At 34.3% G+C, this 20,813-nt stretch overlaps 1 protein-coding gene across 1 annotated transcript in view; it reads left to right on the top strand.

Annotated features, from left to right (window-relative positions):
- The window catches only part of ADGB (androglobin), a 140,820-nt gene that overhangs the window by 16,074 nt on the left and 103,933 nt on the right, over window positions 1-20,813 (top strand). The window contains exons 2-6 of the mRNA XM_074333688.1: window positions 3,661-3,823; window positions 7,565-7,657; window positions 11,076-11,147; window positions 12,977-13,186; window positions 19,614-19,753. Coding sequence (XP_074189789.1) covers window positions 3,661-3,823; window positions 7,565-7,657; window positions 11,076-11,147; window positions 12,977-13,186; window positions 19,614-19,753 — 678 coding nt within the window. The remainder of the gene's footprint in view (window positions 1-3,660; window positions 3,824-7,564; window positions 7,658-11,075; window positions 11,148-12,976; window positions 13,187-19,613; window positions 19,754-20,813) is intronic.

Below are 20,813 nucleotides of genomic sequence, written 5' to 3' on the forward strand. Positions count from 1 at the left end.
AATGTCAATCAACAAAAAATTTAATGAATGTTTACTATACAAGTAGTGTTGTGAAAGATACTATGAGATGTCAGGAAGGCATAATCTTCATACATGGCTTCTACTCACTAAGTGCTATAATCAGAATTTATAACCTATACATTTTACTGCACTGTAACATTGGCAGGGCCTTTTTTTTTAAATTTTATTAGTTTCAGGTGCACAAGACAAAGCAATACTTAGACGTTTATCATTTATATCCCACACACTGTGTGATCCCCCCTCCCCACACCACTATCCCTCTGACATCGCACAGAGCCATTGCATTTCCACTGTTTCTATTCCTAATGCTGTACTCCGCTTCTTGTAAATATATATATATATATATATATATATATATATACACATACATACATACATACATACATACATATATATATATATTTATAGTTGGCATTCATTATTGTTCAGCTTCAGGTGTACAGGTGTACAATGCAGAGATCAGGCACAGTTGCTTTTTTGATCTCCCTAAAGAATGTCTCTCTGCCTTTGAACTCTGACCCCTCCCTGAGCACTCCAGGACCTATCCACAGTTCAGTTACTAAATGGTTAAGGGACCAGCAGATGGCCTGCAGCGCTCTGTACCATTACGAGAACAGAGTCCTTTCTGAATGGTGGGTGTTTTTACGTTACCCTGTCTCCACTCAAATGTTAACACTGGGAGGTGGGAGGCTTTTCACCATGTGAGAAGTGCTGTCCCTGATGCCATACTCATGGTATTAAAATTGCAGACGTCAAACATGACTTGTGTTCATCTGTTGTTACAGGTATATGTTGAGTATTACAATTTTAATACAGTATAGAGTTTTCTTTTCCTGTCTTAAAATGTGTGTACAGTTTTTGACCTCCTTTATATATATACACACACATGAAATCATCTTAACACCTTTGTGTCTGATGCTTACTTCATATGTCATTTTTATGTCAGTCTGTCTGAGTTGGCCTGCTGTTATAATTTGCTTCCTTTGTATTTCCTTTCTTTCTCCCAGGAGTACCTTCTATTTCATATTTCCACTTTGGAAACCAGCCTTTTGCCTGGCTTCCTGAAATTCTTTTTCTACCTCCAAACGTCGGTTTCTTTTGGAATATCCTTTGACGTTTGGAGTATACAGGTTTTATATTATAAACATTCCCCACTGACTTTTATGAGTTTTAAAGAAATACTAAATTTCCGCAAATACATTTGTGTACATACTCCTGGCCTCCCCTAAAAGGGAAAATGACACACCGCCCCCCCCCCATCTCAATAGCATATTTAACTCACTGTGTGGAAGGGAGCATATAACTGTATATGTAGAGAATATATTTATCTTTGAAATCTTTTATACAACTTGTAATTTTAATAGACTGAATCATTTCCTAGAAATAGGGTATATTGCTATGTGACTAAAGTAACTCTGTATATACCTTTGATTTTTCAGTGTGTCAGATTTGATTTCTTTACATGGTTGAATTTTCTAAAATTTGGCAACATTCATTTTCCAGTATTATCGGTTCCTAAAGATCTTCAAAAGTGTTGGGATAATTTTGTGTTTAAAGATTATCTTTTTCTTAGACTTGATGAGATGAAGAATAATGTGCTTTGAATCCTTAAAGGATCCCGACTGTGCTAGAGCAGTAGGTACACTCTGGTGTGAACTTCAAAGACATACTGTGTTGAGAATTTTAATACTTGTACATGATCTTTTGAAGTCTGCAATATATCTGACATTGAACTATATTTGACCATTATTTATACTGTGTGCGTAGCACTATAAGTGAGCTACTGCGCTGGTACAACACACCTCTAATGAGAGTCTTTTTGTGTGATCTTTAATACAGACCGAAACAAATTTGACATGTTACACAGAAAGTAGGCCAATTAGTGATAAAGCTTAACAGCTTAAGGGAGAGAGCCAGAACATTTACTTACACTTGACAGAATGAAGAGGAAGGCAAAACATAATTTCAGCAGGGCCTTTATTTTTTAAGAAATTAGATCTTCCTTTTATAAAAATAGCTTTAAAGATTTTGAGCTTCCTAAATGAGGTAATTTTATCATGGTTTTGATGGATACAAAATCACCAATTTCTTTTTATTTGTAATCTGTGTCAAGACTCAATAAAACAGAGATACTATAATATACTATTATATGCCTTGGTTTTTCTATTAATATTATGAAAATTTTCCCTTTTCCCCTGAAAACTGGTCTGGTCATCCTTCTCTCTTATTTTTTTACATGCTACTTACAATGTATGTATTCTCAAACTGTCTTTTCCATCAAGATGGTGATTAAGATTTTGGAAATAATCATAATATCCATAAATGCCTACCTATAGAAACAAAAATCTTCAGGATCCAGAAATGAGAAGGGAACTGAAGCTCAGAGTGTCACAGCTCTAAGCTGAAACTGCTGCTTCGGTAGAGAAGGCTTAGCAGTCTTATGACAGTAGAACCTTGTATTTTAACATATATAGGACAAAGTCTTCGACCCAAATGAGGAAAGGGAGTTTTCATAAAGGCATGGCTCGCCAAGAGTTTAGTTCTCTTTTAAAAAGTGTATAAGAAAGTCCACCTAAGCACAGAGAGATATAAGAAAGCTAGCTTTTTTCCTGCCTGATATCTGGCTGAAGAAAAAAAAAAATCTTCCTTGAGAAATATGAATATGAAAATGAAGAAAAAGTGAAGGTTTAGAGATATGAAACTATAACATATTAATGATGAGAGTATAAAACAAGTCCAAATTTTCTACAGAAAATTAGTCAAAATATATCATAAACTTTAAATGTGCAGATATTTTGGTATAGTACGTCTCTTTATTAAAAGCTATCCTAAGGAAATAATTAATAACATATGCAAATATCTGGCAACCAGGATAGCCACTACTATCTTGTTTTTAATAGTAAAAAAATATGTAAATCAAAACCCTCAAATTTCCAAAACAGGAGCTTAGCTAAATGAAAGGCAGTACTCATATAATAGAACATTGTGCAATCATTAAATTCATACTTAGATAAATATTTAGGGGTGTGAATTATTAAAAAATATACGGATAAGTGAATAAAAGCAGTCTATAAAAGAGAATTTGCTAAATGATGTCATCTTTGAAGAAGAGATGTATCGGTAGAGTTTACATTAGTCTTTGTACATTAGTCTGAGAAAATGGACAACTGTTAACAATATGGTTTCTAGAATGGATTGGGTGTGACTTTCTCATTTATCTAATTTGTATTTTTAAATTTTCTTTTAAAATAATGATCACGTAGCACTTTTATATAGGGAAAATCAAAATTATATTTGTACTGATCTTCAAAAAGCTACTAGTATTATACATGTAAAAGAGTTTCTTTAAATGTGAAATTTATATTCATATCCCCCTTTCTGGTGTCTTACATGTTTATGATGAATGTCTTCTATTAGAAAGTGGGGACTAATGCTCAGAATGTTTTTATTGAATTGTGCCTTTTGGGTATTTTGGTCTTTAGAACCCTAACTCTGCCTGGCCACAGGTATGGCTGTATTGAACAATGTATTTAGAGTGACTGCTGACAGGATATTTAAATATAAGCATTCGGTTATCTAATATTTCACCTCAGAGATTTTAATTAGAACTAAGCCACCTCCCTCCCTCTCTGTTTCTAGTCAGTACTATTTTGGCAGTAATGTACCAGCCAGTTCTGCTGAGCAGAAGAAGGGGAAATTCCCTATCTGGCCAGAATGGAACGAAGCTGACATAAATGCAGAAAAGTGGGACACAGGCAAAGGTGGAAAAGAAAAGGACAAAACAGGAAAAAGCCCTATATTTGTGAGTAAACTTAATTGTGACTAGATTCCATTTGGGTCTTTAATTTTACAATGAAGCAAGATTTGTTAACATGTTCGTATACTCATTCTTTTCCACAGCTTCCATTCAAAAGATAAATTTTGTTTTTGTCCTACCTTGTCTTTCCAGTCCTTAGTTAGTCCTGAGCTTTGGTGAATCACATTTCAGTAAGTTGGAGGAGAGAAATGACCAAAGAGTCACAATTAAATAAAGGAGAAATTGATAGAACAGGTTAGCTAGTGGATTTTGGACAGAGTTGGGAACAAGGCATTTGGAGATGGTAGTTAGAAACTGAGAGACCTCTGCAGTCTTGTGAGCTGTTATTTGGAGATGATGGAAAGATTTTTTAAAAGAGATGTTACAGAGTGGCTACGTTGAACTCTGGTATCTTCATTTGCATAGAGCACTCTGAAACGGTACTTATTAGCACTTACATTTTTTTCACAAAATACAGATTCACAGACTTCACGATTTATATCAACAATTTACAAAAGTTATTCAATAAACATAAATTGCTGACTCTGAGAACAAATTACCAATGTGTGAGGGAATGTATTATTTGTACCATACCTAGGTAGATTATGGAACTTTTAAATGCAAAGGGCTTTTGAACTCTCTGGGTTCAAATGAAAATGGCCATATTTTTAACAGCAGTTCAAAACGTACAGACACTGGCTGTGAATTTACAATAGGAAGGTACCTAGCTTGTGCAAATCCTCAGTGGAGCAGTTAAGCATCACTTCAAGCCCTGGTTATTACAGCAGTGCAAAGTGGTACCATCTGAGATAGAACCTTGCTCCCCACCCCCCAGTTTTGTTCTACAACCTCAGCATTCACGGCTCCGGAAGCAACAGTCTGTCTGCTAGAGTGAGTGCTGGATACTCCACGCATTGTGATTACATTTCTATGATATGTTTGTTGATTCTTAGCCATGATTTATATTTTACCATTTAAATTTGACCAGGACATTTATATATTAATGTAACATGTGTATTTTACCAGGATTAATTGCCTTAAGCATCAAACTGTACCAGATATCCTTGGAATTTTACAGAAGGCCACTTCTTTACATGTGAGGCTAGTGATCAGTACGTCAGCCTCTGATGAACTAACTCTTCTCTGCAATTCCAGAATCAGGTCTCACTTCAGCTAGGTGATGGCAATGAAAGAATATAAGGGGTGGATTAATCTGAGAAGTAATATATGATGTATTGTCAGGTGGATATAAGCAATACACCTAAAGCAAAATGACATGGAAAAATTACCATTAACTTAATGTGAGAGGCTCAAATCCTGGAGAAAAGGGAATTATGCTAGGATGAGCCTCATATTTGCCTTACTTTTATATGTTTGTTTATTTGTTTGAAGGACATTTATTAATTCAAGGGATGGTAATTAGAGGCCAAGCAGAAAGTAGTGTCTTTGGGCTTGTATCAGTTTCATAGGGCTTAAGGGAGAGAGGATATTGTCTGGAGCTGCCAAAGTGGCCAGAAGTTGAACCAAAATCCCAGAGATAACTACAGAGCAGTGATTTGAAAATTTTGAATATGATTTTATTTGGGGATATTAGCTCAACTCCTAAGCTATGCGTGTGAAGCTTTTTCTGCCGAGCAAATGAGTAAAAAGCAGTTGCTTGGAGGCTGCATAACTGAGAAAAGAATTCATGATGCTGTGGCAAGCAACTGGAATTCAGGGGACACCAAGGTGAAGAGACCCTGATAAACACTCCAGCCTTTCAGTTAGTACCCCATGATAGCTATGCCATTCTGTACTGAGGAAGGGTGTACCAAATTTACACCAGCCTTACCAAATGCTGAAGCCCAGTCTTGACTGGGTCAAGTTCATGTTGTACTCTGCCTGCCAGAAGGGAATAAAATCTTCCTTTCTGGAGGAAGACATTATTATTTAGAGCCTTCTGAATTTTTATATTCAGTGTATATCATATAAACAAGTTTACCAGACATAAAGAGAAACAGAACCAAGCAACTGAAAACCAAGAGGATTAGATAATAGAAACAGAACCACAGGTAACTCTGATTTTAAATTGTCAGATAGGGGAGTTTAAAAATAATTAAATTAATATTTGTGAGGAATAAATAATGTGAAGGAGACCCAGAAGTCAAATACAGCTCCTGGAAACCTCAGTCTATTTTTCAAAAACTCATTCTTTGATCATTTTGACTAGATGTTGGGGTTGCCTTTGTCTTCATTCAAATTATTCCGCTTTCTTAACTGTGACAATAAACCACATGCTCCAGATGCACATCAAATTTATTACATTTAAAACTTAGACAATGCCCTCAAATATAACCCCTTTCTGAGGCCAAACCAGCATTAGAATGAAAAATATGATTACCATGAAAATCACAAAACACTATTTATTTTGCCCCATCTCCATTCAATCAGGTGAAATTTAGTTACCTTTTTTTTTTTTTTTTTTTTTTTATATACAGATAGTTGATATTCCTCAAGTATTTTGGTTATACTCCTAGTACTTTTCATGTTATTTCTTATAAGGATCTCGACACCCCTCTCGCTCAACTACCTTATGAGCTGTGAGAACTTTTACATAGTAGCTACCTGAAGTCTCTCTAGTTTACTAGATTGCTGCATTTGAGAATAGATATTTAGATATCATTCTTTCTCCAGAGCTCACTAATTGACCTATACTAGGGATTCAAAAATTAATGAATTAATTATATTCTTGGGCATTTATCCCAGAGAAATGAAAACTGATATTCACATAAAAACCTGTAACCTGTAGACAAATGTTCATAGCAACTTATATTAGTCATAGCCCCAAACTGGAAACATCCCAGATGTATTTCAAATATCTGTGTCATGGAATATTACTCAGCAACAAACAAGAACAAACTATTGGTACATGCGACAATTTGGATGAATTGAATCTTCAAGGAATTAGTCAGAGAGGGAAAACAGCCAATCCAAAAGGTTACGTGCTATGTGATTCCATTTGTATAGCACTATCAAAATGACAAAAGTATAGAAATAGAGACCAGGTTAGTGATTGCCAGGGCTAGGGAGTGGGGAGGTGCAAGGTAGCTGTGGCGATTAAAGGGCATAGGAAGGATCCTCGTGCGGAAGGAACTGTCCTGTATCTGGTTGGTGTCAATGTCAATATCCTGGTTGTGCTGTGGTGCTATCGTTTGTCAGATGTTACCATTGGGGAAACAGAACACAGAAGCTCTCCATATTATTTTATACAATGGCATGCGACTATATAATTATCTCAAAATCACAAGTTTAATTAAAACAATAAATGAAAGTCAGATCAAAAGTACACATTTCATTTACATATAGCCCTGTTTATGATACTAACAAATGACAATTTTGTAAACTTTTTCAATCTTCTCTATTTAGGTATAAAAAAAAAAATTCAGTGGAAAGTATTTCCGTATCTGGCCCATCCAAAACTGTTTTCCCTCTACACTTAGTTCACATACCAAAGTAGTTCATCCTTGTTTGCACTATTTCTTCTGCAATCAAAATGCTACTAAACAAGGTTTCATGAATTAAATACGATGTTGTTAACTTCAGTATTCTCCAAATACTTCATGACTAGCTAGAAAACAAACACACACGTTGCTCTATAAATGTTCATTTATTGATCTGATCTATGCATTTACTAATTTTATTAGGATTGAGTTGTTTTTATTTTAATGAAACCATAGGGAGATAAAACTCAATATATTTTTTATATAGCATTTTTTTGAGGACCCTGAAGGAAAGATTGAATTACCACCATCATTGAAAATTTATTCCTGGAAACGTCCACAGGACTTTTTAATTAATCAGGTAGGAAATATTTTTATTAACCAAAATATGTATTAATGATGGGATGTCATATGCTAGTTATGAAAAATTTGTATTTAAAAATAATTTAGAGTAATTTTTTCTGTGGTATTCAGTAGTAATAAGTAATTACATTTTGGCATTTAAATTAGAAATAGTTAAATATTTCTTATACTGGCTTCAGGAATATTGAGATTTTATTTAGAGCCTCAAGTTTCTTCTCTCCATTATGTCCAATTATAGACTAAAATGTTGTGAGAAGTTATTCCTTAATTTCTTACAGACTTACTCCTTTCTGCTTCTTAGCAGGAACTTACGTGGCTTGAAGGTCTATTTACTCTAGTGTTTATTAGCATTAGTTTTCCAGTCCAAGAGATTTGCACTTGGATCTCTCTATTTCAGGGATTGTTGAAGCATTTCCCAAGGGCATTTCCCTTCATTTCTGGACCTCATGCCCAGGCTCTCGAATCATATTGACTGGGACATTGCCCAGGAAACCTTCATTTTAAATAGCACTTAGGTACTTTAAAGCTTTAGATCCACTGGTCTACCTTCCTAGTAGCAATGGTCATTTGAATATATTTGGTATTTCCAAGGGTTTAATTAATCATGAATGCCTTTTTTTCCTTCTTGATTCTGTTATTATTTTCATTTAATGCATAGAAAAGCAGTAGGATAAATTAGTTGCTAGTTAGCTAGTCAAATGGTTGTGATGGAGCTAATTTTTCCATACGTTATGGAATCCATTTAATGCCCATTTTTGCACAAAGTGATCTTATTCCTAAAACTTTTAGCCTTGATAAGCACTGCTACCAATGCCAGAAATTACAATTTATCCACCATATTTTCTAATTACTGTTTCTAGCTGAGAAAGTCAGGTAATCCTAAATTCAAAAATACCAAGGGTGCCAAAAAAATGTATACGCATGACTTGTATTCATCTTTTGTTATCGGTATATATTATCACAATTTTAATAGTTTTTTTCCTTTCTTAAATGTATATACATTTTTTGTCATGCTCTATATTTACTAAAATATGAAAGTAAAATATATATCTCTGTTCATCAGAGTACTTATGGAATGTTTACTTGTAAGACATTTTAAATGAAAGAAATCAAATATGCATGAACCATGCCTTTAAATTACTTATACTGTTAGGTAACATTGGCATAAAGAATACAAATTCTGTGATGTCAATATAGTGCACTTAATATTAATGTATTATTAATAATATTCAGGCTCTGCTCAATAGAAATTCAGAGTTTTCATTCCATGCAAATAAGGGATATGAATTCCATGAAGCAGGAGTATTGTAAATTTAAATAAGTAGAAAAGTTTTATAAACCATCTCTCTTTCTTTTTAGCATACCTTAATTCTGAGAGATACACTTGTATTAAAAATAAATCCATTCATTTTTGTTTATGATATTTCCACCTACATTTATTTTAATGCTGCCATCCATCTACCTCTACTTCCCTCTGCACTGACTCCTTCTCTTGATCCATCATGTTGGAGTATAGACCAGAACAGCCAGAACTGAAAGTGTAGCTAGGTAGGAAAGTCTTAGAATAGTGTTTTTCAAGTTTTAATGTCTAGGACCTCATTTTACATTGAGACTCATTAAATATGGACATATATAAAGTTTAGACAAAAATTTTGCAAAAGAATAATGACCTTTCTATGTGAGATTCACTCTACTATATTCCATAGATAGATAGATAGATAGATAGATAGATAGATAGATAGACAGATGATAGATGTATAGTCCTGACCATATACGTAATGTATACATGTAACAATGTGTATATGTGTATATATATACACACAATAATATGTGTGTGTATATATATGAGTATATACATTATACATATATACATATATACACACATATGTATATATACACATATATACACACATATGTGTGTGTATATATATATATATATATATATATATATATATATATATATTCCTGACCCCTTAAAATGATTTCATGAATCACAAAATAATTGCAATACACAATTTAAAAAGCACAGTATAGCCTAGAAACACCCGAAACACTCAAAACAAAAGATGAGGTCAGAGGGAGTGATTTAAGTCAGAGAGAAGCTAAGTTATTAAACAACTTAAAAGCCTGGATTTAAAATATCAGTCAACATGGACCATTCTAACCAAGAAGGTAAACAAGCCCTGATCACAGAGTGAGTGATCAGATCTGTTTATTTCTGAGAACCAGATATCAGTGGCCCAGGCCCTTAAGTGTTGATTATATTGAATAGATGTAAGATGTCTGAAGATTAGTCTTGCCCCAAGTGTAGGTATAAGGGATGGAAATGCTAAAATACCACTGAAGACACCTCTGCCTCAATATTTGTGTTTTATACAAACTGTTAGTTCCTTGTTTTCATTTGTCAGCGTGTTACTAAGTCTAACTTTTTAAACTTTAGGTATCCAATAATTATTCAATTGATAATAAATTATAATTAATTGATCGATTATAATCAATATAATTAACATATTTTTATTTAATTAAAATTAAAATTAATATACATTCATTTTAAATATATTTTATAATTAATTTTAATGCACATAGGTATTTGCAGAAACATATGGGTATTTAAGAAGTGTTGCATCATAATCAGTCAAATCAGAATAAAAATATATAAAACTTACTATGTTTATAAACTATGGACATAAGAGTCAATTCAGGCCTTACTGTAGTTTTAGGTAAATTTTTCTCAGACATAAAAAAAATATACATTTTATTGAGTTTTCAAGATTCTAGTTGTCCAGACGATTAAGAGTAATTGATGGCATTAGTTTCCATAAAAATATTTCACAAAATCATTTTTATGTTAATTTAATATGTTAAATATATTAGCTCTATATGGATTTTAATTAATTATTTTAAAGTTACAAGTCATAGTTTTCCTTATTATGTTTATTTCTTACTGGACTAAATACATAAAAGCAACTTTAGACATATACTAATTAAATAATGACCATCATGTTATTTATTTTTAAGTATCAGGATTTAAAGTTGGGCAAGAAGTTAAACCGCTTTTACAATTAATATTTTTCATCCCAAGATGAAGCTATTTTTCCAGCTACCAGATGTTAACTGTCAATTTTAAGCTGGGTGGTTAATTTAAATTTTAAATCACTATACACTCAATTTATGTGTATATGTATGCTAAGTTTACCTGCATATATTATACCTTATAACAGTTTATTTGTATGTTAAAATATATTTTATAGCCATTACATTTTTAATGTCAAATAGGGTTACTTTACGGAATAATGTGCTCATTTTTGTATTTCTTCTGATTCCGCTGGTAGTGAGAAATGAAATCAGGTTTGACCTATTTATAGCACATGAGCTACATTCCCTAAAAAATAACATCTTTTTTTTTTCATTTTCAGACTCCAGTAGTTGTGAAACACGAAATCCTGTTTGACTTGTTTTCAGTAAATGAACATTTATTCTGCAGTGAGGTATGTAGGGAAGTATGAACTAGGGCCTCCTTGCAAAAGGCCTTGTTGCAAAATGCTTAAACAATTCCGTCAGTTTCATTTCTCCCTTGATCACCTTTAAGTTTTGGTATAACTGATTATTTAATATGCCAGACATTCAAAGCGAAACAGAAGTCTCTTTGAGTTTAGCATGTAAATGGTGGGCAAATGTTAGTATCAGCATATAATGTCATACTTTTTTAGCTTGTACCCCTCTTCTCCTGCCCAGGTTAGCTGGGTTCTCACAATCTAGGCATTTCTCCTCCAGACCCACCTTCTTAGCAATTGACATCAAGTTACTCTCCAGGAGTAGGGTGTTATATTGTTTGATTTACTAATGTGGGGAAAGCACGGGAGCACTTTGATTGCAGCACCTCATCTAAACAAATCAGATTTTCAGCACAGCGGTCCTACTGCCTGTGGTGTGGGGGGATGCACCTCCCCATCTCCCACCCTGGCTGGGTTTTATCCATCAGCAGTCCTATTCCACTCCCCTAAGGTAGTTATATCAGAAACAGAGGCTTTTTGCTTATTTTCTCCTGAGACCCAGTCAGAGGAGTGGGCCTTAGTCATTATTGATTCAAACACTTTGTCTTTCTTAGGTTTAATATCTTGACCAATATTGAAATCAAAATATTTATTTCTTCAACCAGGTTGTACTGATTGGCATACTAAAATTATCTCCAAGTTGTTTTACATCATATATTTTAGTCTAAAATATGCTTACTTATGAATTCTGAAACATACACAGACTTTAGCTTTTTTTTTTTTTCAAGGAAAGAAAAGTATAAAATATTTTATAGGAAAATTTTCAGATATAAAGAGGATATCTGATTTGCCTTTTTCAACTTATCCAAACTTCAAGAAATTTCTTAGATAATGTAAATTAAGAAAAACATAAATCTTAACAGGTCATTCTCAAGTGAGAATTTAATCTCTGCACACGCCAGGCAGTAAAGCACAGCATGAATATTTCAGAAAACCCAATACTACTGAGAGTAGTAATGGCCTTACTTAACACCCACTCTGAACTGGAGATGTCTTATGCATTGTTTCTATTACTCACAAAAATGCTGGAAATAGACAGTTTAATCAACATTTAATAGATGAAAAATTACAATTTAGGCTGAAATGATTTACCCAAGAACAGAAAGACCTGAAGGAGGATTAGAACCCTGGTCCCTATTTCTCGTCGGAGGCCCAGCTCCCACTGTGTCTTGCTGCCTGTTAAAAGCTCTGCACGTGGGAGTTGCACTTGGAGAACTTCAGCTCCTGCAGAGCAACACGTGATGTATGAGCTTAGAGTACATTCAAGTATGATTTTAATTTTTTCTCATGTTTCCTTTCTTGTCTGATTGGTCCTATTGACATAAAAGAGATCATCTTCTCAAACTTCTCAACATGTACAGAAGAGTAGTTCACTCATTTATAAAAAGTTAATTCCATCATAAAATCATCATTGTTCTCAGAAGCATTCAGTCTTTCTGTTTCTCTTCCTCTCCCTCTCACACACACAGAGCTGAAATGAAAGTCAATGTCAAATGGAGGTCATTGACAGTTTATTCTGGAAGACAGAGCTTAGCTACGAGTGTGGTTAATATATATTTTTTAGCTTGTGATATGATTATACTTTCTGAAAATAAAAGCAAGATCTATGACTTTATTCTGCAGGTCAGAAATCAAAATGTGGAACTCATTACATATAGAATTTAATATTACTATTTGAAGTAGATTTCCCATGATTTTCCCCCTAAATTACAGCAACAACAACTGAAAAATAGCTACTTGACACTAATGGTTTTTGTCTCTAGTTGATGAGATGGATTATCAGCGAAATCTATGAAGTTTGGAAGATATTCAACGGGGGAATTTTGAGCAATTATTTTAAAGGGACTGCAGGGGAACCCCCTCTTCTCGTCTGGAAACCCTGGGAACACATATACTCTCTGTGCAAGGCTGTGAAGGGTCACATGCCTTTGTTCAATAGCTATGGAAAGTATGTTGTAAAACTTTACTGGATGGTAAGTTCATGTTCATGTGCATTAATATTCTTTAACATTAATTGTCTTTAACATTGAAATATATTTGCCTTATGTGCTGTTACCTAGGCTAATACAAAATGATGCAATTTATGCAAGATATCAGTTGTTTAGCTACTGGGGGGAAATATCCCACATATGTAATTTTGGATTAATAAGAAACATAGTTGTTTTCCTGTGATCCAGTCTCCTGTGCTTTTTAAACTGGTGCTGCCCAGACCACAGACAGGTGGGCCTCTTCTGCCTCTCAGGTATGTGGGCTGTGCAGACAGGTAGGTCTCCACCTGCCTCTCTCACCCTGTCCTCTGTGATGTGGTCTCAGGGTCATGGGCATGAGGGAGTGCTTGAGCTTGATCTGCTCCTTATCTCCTGGCATTTGCTGCCAATGAAGGGCCTAATCCCATCCTGTTTTGTTACTGTTGCTCTAAACTTGAGATTTGTTTTCATGTTAAAAATCTTACTCCAACACAGAAAATTTTTACCTCTGCATGCAAATGGGATGGTAGGATGTACAGATGAAGAATTAAAATGCCCTTGGTTAATATGGCAAAATAGACTCACACCACATTTAGCAATCTACTATGATTATACTAGACACCTTCGGATTTTTAATAGTGGAATGCTCTTTCTAAAGGCCCCAGAGTCCGGCTATGTGATTTGCAGAAGCCCTCATTCAAAACTTGTTAGGATTTTCAGGACAGTGATAGCGATACTTGAAACCAAGCATAGGGTGCTTCTGAGCGCGGGGTCTTGTGTGACAGGTCAAGTACATGAGAAAGAATGTTCTTGAACATTTGAGGGAGTAGAAAAAGTATGAAAAGTTAACCGTTCCATTCTACATGTCTAAGAACATAACTTTTTCCTTGATGAGCCCAAGCCATCTATTGTCCTGAGATGGAGAATTTTAAGAACCCATGCTTAGGAGATAATAGGCTCATTGCAGTGGGAAGGTGAAGGTAAAGAAGGTAATCTTAGCCTCAGATATCCAAAATAGGATTTGGGGCTGGCTATTTATTTACTTGTGTATTTATTTATAATATTCACAGCAAAACAGTAGACTTTGAAAGTCAAAATGTTGTTAGAAGAAAAAATAACTTCCTAAATTCCTTTATCTTCTTTATTTATCAATCAGGAGGCAGATTAGATGGACTAGACTTAGAGTTTTAAATGTGTGCAGAGCAGAGAGAGGGGGGATATGGTGGTAAGAAAGTAGATATAAGGTGGATAGAGTTGAGGGATTATAGAAAGAAGGTAAACACGGGAAGAGTGAAGAGGACAAAAGCCTGTGTACTTGGCCCCCACATCTGCAAATTTGCCTAAACTTGAGGTGGTGTTTAAGAATTTATTAAGAATGTCAATGCAGCATCAGAACATTGAAAGAACCCTGTCAAGTTTCTCTCCCCTACCCCATCTCCTCTCTTTCTGCTTCCTTATATCCTTCTTTTCAAATTTCCTTCCAGATAGCGGTCGACATTTATCAACACTATATCCCATTTTGCAAAGAAAATGTGATTTATTTATCTTTAACTGTATTGATTCCTCACATTCAGAAATTTAAAAAAATGTATTTAGTCCAATTTGGAAATCTCACTCTGATGTGATCATTTAACTTATCTCTTTAGATAATGTAGCTCTTGAGGGAAGAGGGCCAGGCAGGTGACAGTCAGAAAGACTGAACCTCATGTGCAGTGACTTCCGTTTCCTCATTGGTTTCATCTAAGAAATGACTCGTGGGGAATGCTGTTAGATTGCTGATCACTGGGACACAACTGGTTCCATATGGATTATTTTGTACGCAACGTGCTGGAGTGCATGGCCATAGTCTTGTTCACTAGACAGAGAAAGCTTTGCTGGCCCTCAGCATTTCTTGGTGAATTGTTGGGCAATGTGAGGGCTTCAGGGTCCCTTGCACACAAAGGCAAAGGGACCGCATTTCTCAAGATAATAGAAAACACGTCATAGACAAATACAGGTGAAGATAAAGTGTAGTAATTATGTTAAAGAAACTCGCAAAGGTCCTGAGAAATAGTACATTCTCAATACTATTATAATAGTTTCCTTTTCTCTCTTTCTCTCTTCCTCCCTTTCTTTTTTCTTTCCTTCCTTCCTTCTTTCCTCCCTCCCTCCCGCCCTCCCTCCCTCCCTCCCTCCCTCCCTCCCTCCCTCCCTCCCTCCCTCCCTCCCTTCCTTCCTTGCTTTCCTTTTTAATGTTTGGGCATTTAATTTGTTTTATCTATTATGAGAAATAAAGAACTGGTTTGTTTTGTTATTCCAGAATCTCAGCTAGTTGCCCCAGCAGTATATATTGAATGTTCTACCTTTTACTCACTGATCTTAAAAACGATTTTTATCATACACTAAATTCCAATATGGACTTGTGTTTGTTTCTGGACACTGTTTTCTTCTACTGTTTTTTATTCTATTCAAATACGATATAGCTTTAATTATTGTAAATTCATAATTTGTTTTGATATTTAGAACAAAATCAACCTAGTACTTTTGTGTCAGTGTTTTCTTGGCACATACATTTTTTGAATAAAGATTTTTACTGGTATTGATCTTTGAACACTTATTTATAATTATTTATCCTTTATTCTCTATATACAAGGTGTTGGTCCTCATCATTGTTTTTTTTTTTTTTTTTTTTTCCTACCACAGCTTCCCTCTCTTGAGTATTTTATTTTGATTCGTCTTTCGTTTAGATGGGTTTTGCATTTCAGAATTTTACTCATTTAGAATATGTATGTTTTATAATTTAGGTAACTTTGAATATTGAGGTCTATTTTCTTTATATGTGGTTGTTATACGAATGCTAATTTGGTTACATATGGAATATTTGGGTAATAAACTTTTGTTTTAGAACACAATAGCCAATGCCTGAGTATCTTCTGGTTTTAGTGTTAAAGACACTCATTCTGAAGCCTTCACCCTCTACCCTGTCTGAAGCCCTGGCCCACCCCCTCTTGTTTTTGCTTCATTCTTCTCCAAAGCAATGGACACGGAGCATGCAGCACTCCATCACTTAGTTTATTCAGTATTATATGTAAACATATATAAGAAGCTAGTATCCTCTAGATGCTTTCTCCAACCAAGGCTTTGCTTCAACATGTATTTCTTATATCCATATATTGATCCAATCTGTAGTTCTTTTCGTAAGGTAAATACACAAGCCAGATTACAATACTCTCCCACTAGTCCTCCTCCACTTTGGTCCATTCTTTAAAATTGGAATTACAGTCCTTGAAAGGATATAGAATAATCCTGGTAGCAATGGTAATAAATAGATGCAGTTTTTCAAGGGCAGAAAACAAGAACTTGGCTGTCTCAGAGACTGTACCCATGTGATAGAGAGAAGGCTGCCTGGTTTTCTGGTTGGTAGAAATATGTACTCTCAGGGCTAGAGGCAGAAAGTTCTACCTTTTCCTACATAATTTCCAGGTGGTAGGGCTGAGTCAACATCTGTGTGTGTGTATATATATATATATATATATATTGTAGTAAAGAATTAGTACATTCCTTCTGACAAGATAAACTATATTGTTCCTTTTCTTCTATTTTTGTCCTTTTCTAGACATACACAATTTAATTTTTGATTTTTTTTCTCTTTCAATTCTAATTACTATTTACATTTCTATCCTTTGCTTTTCATAACAAATATTTAAGAAAGTGCTCATAAAAATATGCTTTGTTACTTTCTATTACTTGATTCAGTATAATATACTGAATATATGTTTTTATATTATTACAATATAAAAATATAATGTAATATACTTAATATATAATTATATATTTTATTATATAAATATAATATAATACACATCTTCTACCCTACATTGATTTTCCTCCCTCGTCACATCTTGTATCCCTTGAGTCTCCTCCTCACTTTCTTTTTATCTTCAACTTATTGATGCTTTCTTACCTTTTTCTTATTAAACAATTTTCCTTCTCTGCCTTATTACTTCTATTCTTCTCCCTTTTTCCTATTGTCCCATGAAGCATTTGCCTTAATCAGTTCTTCAAGGCAAACCAATCTGTCTCCGAGCCTCTCTACATAACATGTCAAGTATAGAGTTTCACACCAGCTTATCCTTTTTCTCATAAAAGAATTCCTTGTAGATGATTTAATACAGAATTGTACACCTGAAATCTATGTAACTTTACTAACAGTTGTCACTCTAATAAACTTTAATTAAAAAAAAAAGAAAGAAAAAATAACAGCATTATAAAACAAAGCAGTTTTCTCTCTTATTTAACCTGCAGTGATTAATACCGCTACTGGGCCAAATACAGTCTCATCAGGTACTTTCCAACGTCAGCATTCTTTTGGCTCCTTCAAAGAAGCAATTAAGTTGTTGCTCTCCACTTGAAATATGCATTGCACTTGGCAGCCTTTCTCTGTCCCAACACTTTCATTTGTCTCTGAATAAACAGAGAAAATACACACACATTTTCCCTAGTTGCCATCAATCCATTGATATAAAAAAGTGCATTAACTTTTGTTTCTGATTAATCCTTATACTTTTAAGGTACAAGATTATTGTAGAATTCAGTTTCTGAAACTGTCAGGTACAGAAAACCACCAGCATCAGCACCATCCATGCTGTCTCTCACCCTCCAACCCAAAGCCCCTGAATCAGTCTCTGGGCAGAACCTGCTGTCCAGCATGTGAAAGAAACTCTCCCCCCCGCCAGCCACATTTTTGTGGTTCTTTAAACTTGAGAAACAGTCTTTTCAAGATATATGCCATGGCAAATTTTTCTAACATTCAATTACTTTTTTCCAAAATAAAAACATTCTTGTTCTTTTTTCATTATTATTAACATTTACATGGTATTAATAAAACAAGTTCAAACATTATTAAAATGTTCCAAGTAGAAAATGAAAGTTCCCGGATTCTACCTAGTTAAACCATCATAGTAAATGATTTCTGTAAGTCCTCCTAAACTTTTTTCTTATAAACATATGTAAACCTACTAGTAACAATAAGATCATGTAGTACAAGCATTTTTTCCTAACCATGTACATTTTTTGGCTAATATATATTGATCTACCTTGCACTCCATTGACTGAATGTAAGAATGTTAATGCATATTTTGCTAATTTCATGTTGACGTTTAGGTTATGACCAGTGTTGTGCCAGTACAAACAACGCTGTAAAATAGCATCTTTGTGTATATATTTTTGCCCATTTGCATTACTATATTTTTTCTAGGATTTCTGCATGTATCATGAATCTTTTTATCAAAATATATGCAAATTCTTAATTTTGATAAGTATATTTAAGTTACTCTTGTGTTTTAATTTGTGTGTACTTTATATTTGATATAATTAGGATTTAAGTCTGTGATTTTATTGTATTTGTTTCCCTTTTCCTGTCCTTCTGTGAGTTTCTTGAGCATTTCTTAGGATTCCATTTTGATTTATCATCTATTAGGAAAGAAAAATATAAGAAATAACCACTAAATAAAGCAATGTGAGTTCATAGTTACAAACGTCACACCAAGAAAACATTTTTCACCCTATTGCTCCTATCTACCTGGGGAAAATATACTGTTCCTTGACTCTTCAGTACAAATGCCACCTTCATGTGAAGACATCAGAAGAATTAGTTACACTTTCTTTTCTAGTCCTAGAGCACTTGGGACATATTGTATTTTATATTGTTTACATGTATTTCTTCCTTCATTGAATTATAAAAATTCAGTGGTATAGGCCCTGTGTTATGTCAGTCTTTGGATTCACAATGCTTGTATCACTGCTGAAAATATTTCTTGGGCAAAGGAATGGATTCATAATAATATTTCACATGTAAAACTGAAGTTGAAAAAATCCTTGAGCTCTCGATCATTAATGTTATCGCAAGCTTTTAGTTATGAAGTAATATGCCTATAGGTTAACATAATGATTTTATTAATTAAAGTATTAAAGTTAAAAAAACTAGATAGTTAATTAGGAGTAGGAGTAACATGGTCATTGGAAGCATAAGATCACTAAGCCTCTCAGGATAAATGATAATTACTTAAGTTGTAGTTGCAGAATTTTCATTATGACTATATTGTTATTTAATTATGCCCAAATTTATCCATGGTTGTGTAATGTTTTGGCTCTGCTATTTGAAACCCTTTAACTTATTGCATTATGTAAGATGGGGCACCCAAGAATGTGCTTACAAGACCTCATACATAAGGATGGTCATGTATGACCTCATTTGGATATGCCATAATGACATTAAATAAAATAATAAGCTAAAATTCTCAGCCAAAGTAGTATTGAAAACCAATATGTCAGTCTTTAGATGTAAGAAGTTAAAATTATAAAACAGTAAACAATAATGTCAGCAGTATCCAAAAACATACGAGAGAAAATAATATAAATCATTGATAGTATCTTTCTTTGTTTTCATTTTTAGGGTTGCTGGAGAAAGATAACAATTGATGATTTTCTGCCTTTTGATGAAGATAACAATCTATTGCTTCCAGCTACAACTTGTGAATTTGAACTCTGGCCAATGCTTTTGTGTAAAGCTATCATTAAGCTGGCAAATGTTGAGTACGTAGAATGTGGAATTGTCACTCATTTGTATGAAAACAAAAAGGCAAACCACAGTAATAACAACTCTACCACCTCAATATTCCATAGCTTTATGTTTTAAAACATCAATTTAAAAAAAGCATTCTTTCCAAACAATGTAAACTTTCTCATATAAAAATGAATATGCCAAAGCCACTAATTTGAAATATTGGGTTAGCCAGCAATAAAATAAAATTCCCCCCAGTAAAAATACTCAAAAAACTTCTGTACACAATGTTCTCTGACTTTGAATGGAAAGTCAATCATAGAAAATAATGTTTCAGCTTAATAGAGAGAAGTTGTTTTGTAGGGGAACATACTGATTTATCTAAATTCTGAATAATATATACTGGAATCTAGTTAAAGGTTTAGGTTCTGTAACCACAACACTAGTCTTGAAAACTCTGAACTGTTCTGAAGGATGTCAATGTGCTCCTCACGCTTCTGGTAACATTGGTCCTTTTTAATACATTCATGATGAGAACCATTCACATTTCTTCAATATTCTTGTGAAATCTACTTATGTCTTACATTCTTTCATGACTTGTGCAGCAACATAGATGAGAGCCTGCTGTGTTTATTCTCTTAGCTTCCACTCACAGAAACCTGTGCTCATTCCATCCTGGCCCTAGCAATGCAAAAAAGCTTAGATGCTGGAGTTGCCAATGCATGGCAACTTGGTTGGTGTCTTTCCTTGGTGGGAGAATGCTCACCTACTCTGCACCAGCTTGAATTTGACACCCCCTGCCCCCCACTGCCTTGCTCTGTGCCATAGCATCTCACCAACAGCACACACCCATATGCTTTCACAGACCACATCAGTCATTTGCTCAAAGCTCAGCCCCGTCCCCTTCTATAAACACAGAACTGTCCATCAGAAACCAGGTCTCCTTTTTGTGGATTTTCTTTAGGCTCCCCTTTCTTTTTCTCTCCCAGCGCTACATGACAAAACAGCCACTCCTACTGTCATCCTCTATGTCTCTTTTCTTTCACTAACCCTCAGTTTTCTGTTGGGAATTTGTTTCACCCAGCTTGCAGC

Source organism: Rhinolophus sinicus, linkage group LG05 (genome assembly GCF_036562045.2).
Source record: "Rhinolophus sinicus isolate RSC01 linkage group LG05, ASM3656204v1, whole genome shotgun sequence".
Classification (NCBI taxonomy): Eukaryota; Metazoa; Chordata; class Mammalia; order Chiroptera; family Rhinolophidae; genus Rhinolophus; species Rhinolophus sinicus.